Genomic DNA, 3239 nt, shown 5'->3' with positions numbered 1-3239 from the left:
ACCCCCAGAGGGACTACGGAAAATTTATTAAGGTAAACAAGCTACTTAGTTCTTCTTTAAAATGTGTAAAAAGAAAAGCCATGTGTTCAAAGTTTATAAATCAAACGCCAACACAATATTTGGTCCCAGCCCTGGTATTTACTGAAAGCTGATTGGTGGTTAAAGCAAACTGCTTTACCAACTTTATTAAATTGATTATGAATCAAAGCTACACCCAGTGGAATTGGCTTGTTGCACGGTATGGCTATGCTAGTTCCTCTGACCTGAAGCTGTGAGCGCCAGTGCTTCCTGTCTGTATTCTTTTCCTATAGAGATCAGCTCGGATCTGCTGGAATAACAATCATATTTTCTAAAGATTACGTGGTGGGCAGTGAGTTCCTGGTAGATGATCATTTACTGTGTGTTCAAATCTTGATGTAGGATGGAACGAGTTCAGAGGAGACACCTGAGATCATAAAGGATTGTTTGTCTTGAAGTTGAAGTATAACATTCTATTAAAAAAATGAATAAAAATACATACAGATAAAAAATTATGGTTTATATGCAGATTAGTTTATATTTGAGGCACTATTTCAAATTGTATAATGCATGAAATGAACGTTAGCCTTTAGCTTCAAGACAAACTCACTGATCCTTATGAACATAGACGTCTCCTCTACTGAAATATTTACACTGCACAGCAACTCTTTAACCTGCAGGAAGTGATCATCTACCAGGAACTCACTGTCCAGCACAGAATCTATAGGAAACACGATGATTCGAATGGGTCTAAGCTAATCTTTATGGAAATTAATATGAACAGGAAGTACTAGCGCCCACAACTTCAGCTCAGAGGAACTAGCGTAGCCACATTGCGCAACAAGCCAATTGTTGTTGAACCCTTTCAGAGTAAAATAGTAACAAATATATTCAGACGAACGTGACGCCAACAGATCAGGTCGCCCGGCCGACTGTGCTGTTCCAGAGCCGAATGAAGGACATGCTGTTGTACAACATTTAAAACAGTATTTTACCAAAAAGAAAGTGTTTATAAATTAATGTCATGAAATAAATACATTTCCTAAACATTTATAACCAAAGACTGAACTTATCTGGATATTAAGACAGTCCAAATCCTGCAACTTCCCTCACACTTAACGTCACTTCCCCCAAAACGTTTTCCTAAATCTACATTTTCTTTGACTAAGCACAGGCTGTACTTAAACACTTAAGACCCCTCGACGTCTTCCACACTGGAGACGTTCCACTCCCGGTTTCATGTACAAAACGAACATTATCTACAACTTCTAGAGCCGCCATTTTGAATCCAGCTCTCCGGGATCGTGTTGAACTTCCACGTAAAAAGATAGATCCAAGGAAGTCAGTTTTTTTGGCGGTCTCGCGATGGCTTTAGACGTACAATCCTTCAACAGATTAGAAATGGCTTCGTCCAGTTAAAAGAGTCCATGTCTGTGCCTCCGTTTTGAACCCAATCCGCAAAAAAAAATCCGACAATCCGCTCCCTCCTACTCCTCGTCTAAGGACTAACAAAGGCGTCCGTTTTGTATCTCCACCGAAAGGCGTCGCCGTATCCGTCTCACCCGCAGGAAATGACCGTAAACCTTTTGGAGATGCAGGACATGTTGTGCAGGACGATCCCGAGCAGGAAAAGCAACACGCACGCCACAAGGATCACCGTGCAGACCCCGGACCACGTGGACCCTTTCCCCCCCGCGACCACCATGGCTCCCCTGTGGTCGGCGTCGTCCAGCCCCAAAGCGTCCAGCCCCATCCCCATCCCCATCGCCAGCCCCTCCTGCTCGGGCACGGCCACCACCGCCACGCCCTTCTGCTGCGGCAGGAAGCGGCAGCCCAGCTCGTAGTTCCGGTCCTTGGCCACCGGGAGGGGCACCATGTAGCAGCCGTTGCTCGGGAGGCGTATGAACACCGGCGTGTGCTCGGAGGCGTGCGGGATGGCGATCACCGTGACGATGTCCGGGTCGTCCGGCAGGTGCGCCACGGACAGGCCCGGCGGGAGTTTGGTGACGCTGCGGCACCAGGGGCAGCGGATTTCCTTCTGGGAGCTGCGCATCTGGGTGAGGCAGACGGAGCAGAGGGTGTGGCGGCAGTCCAGGAGTTTGGGGCGTCGCCGGGGGCTGTAGTAGTTGAAGCAGATCTGGCATTCCAGCAGGGAGTCCTGGGAGAGGGTGTCCATGGCGCACGACGAGCCGATTGTGGAGTTATACATGAAGAGCTACAAAGATTTATAGGAAAGACTGAACTTGAAGATTGGCTTAGATGTGTCCCGGGGCAGTCCGGTGTCCAGGTTTGGAGAAGACGTCACAGGAAGTCGAAGTCAGCATCTGCAACAAAGAAAACAAAGGATGAAAGGTTAGTACAAAGGTGGAAAGGTTTGAGATTTGAACACACAGGCACCGAATATAGACACTAGATCCACGCAATTCTGTACAAATCTTTCCATCACATCAGTGCTCTGCTCCAGCTTTGATATGAGCGACATAAGAGCGAAAGAACCCGTGAATCACAGCATTATGTTCAGTCGTTTCACTCAGCGCAGCCTCTTTAACCCAACCTTATTAAAGGGGGGGTATTATGCAAAATTGACTTTTTCAAGCTTTACATCATGTTATTATGTCACTCCCTCATTAAAAACATGCCTGAAGTGTTGCCTTGGCACATTCACGTATTTTTGAGTAATCTGTAAACACTCTGATGGCGGCCATTTTAGGGATAGGTTTGCCTGAGTCCTCCTAGGAACGCCCCCACCTCCTGGAGACGCCTCCGAGCTTTCGTCACCAGCCGAGTAACCAACCACTGCTCCTCAGCAGAACCCCCTCCCCACTGATGCCACAGACAGCGTGTGGAGGGGGCGTGTCAGAAAGGCTCAGAGGTTCTTAAAGAGACAGAGGCCTATTTCAAGACATTCACTACAGCCATTTTGAGAGAGCAATTATATACAAGGCAGTTATTCTAATTTACTGCATTTACAGACCAACAGAAGGTTTGGTCATCATTGTAGTGTGATATAGACTGGTGCTATGTGACTGAAAAAAGCATAATACCCCCTCTTTAAGTAAGTAAGTAAACTTTATTTGTAAAGCGCCTTTCACAGACACAGAGTCACAAAGCGCTTCACAGTACTAAAACATAGAAAGCTGCACATTAATAAGCATTAATAAGCTGCAGACCAGAGTGAATGAGTGAATGGGTGAGGAAAGCACTTCTTTTGGGTCATCATG

The 3239-nt window shown here is 46.3% G+C and overlaps 1 protein-coding gene across 1 annotated transcript; it reads right to left on the bottom strand.

Annotated features, from left to right (window-relative positions):
• Window positions 1–1560: 1560 nt before the first annotated feature.
• Window positions 1561–2227, bottom strand: rnf152 (ring finger protein 152; the record flags this gene model as incomplete). The annotated part of the gene is made up of 1 exon (XM_079576404.1): window positions 1561–2227. The coding sequence occupies one exon, from the start codon at window positions 2225–2227 to the stop codon at window positions 1577–1579; it is 651 nt and encodes a 216-aa protein (XP_079432530.1). The 3' UTR covers window positions 1561–1576.
• Window positions 2228–3239: the final 1012 nt, after the last annotated feature.

This window comes from Gobius niger (genome assembly GCF_951799975.1).
Source record: "Gobius niger genome assembly, chromosome: 18".
NCBI lineage: Eukaryota > Metazoa > Chordata > Actinopteri > Gobiiformes > Gobiidae > Gobius > Gobius niger.
This window is presented reverse-complemented; position numbering and strand designations above follow the sequence as displayed.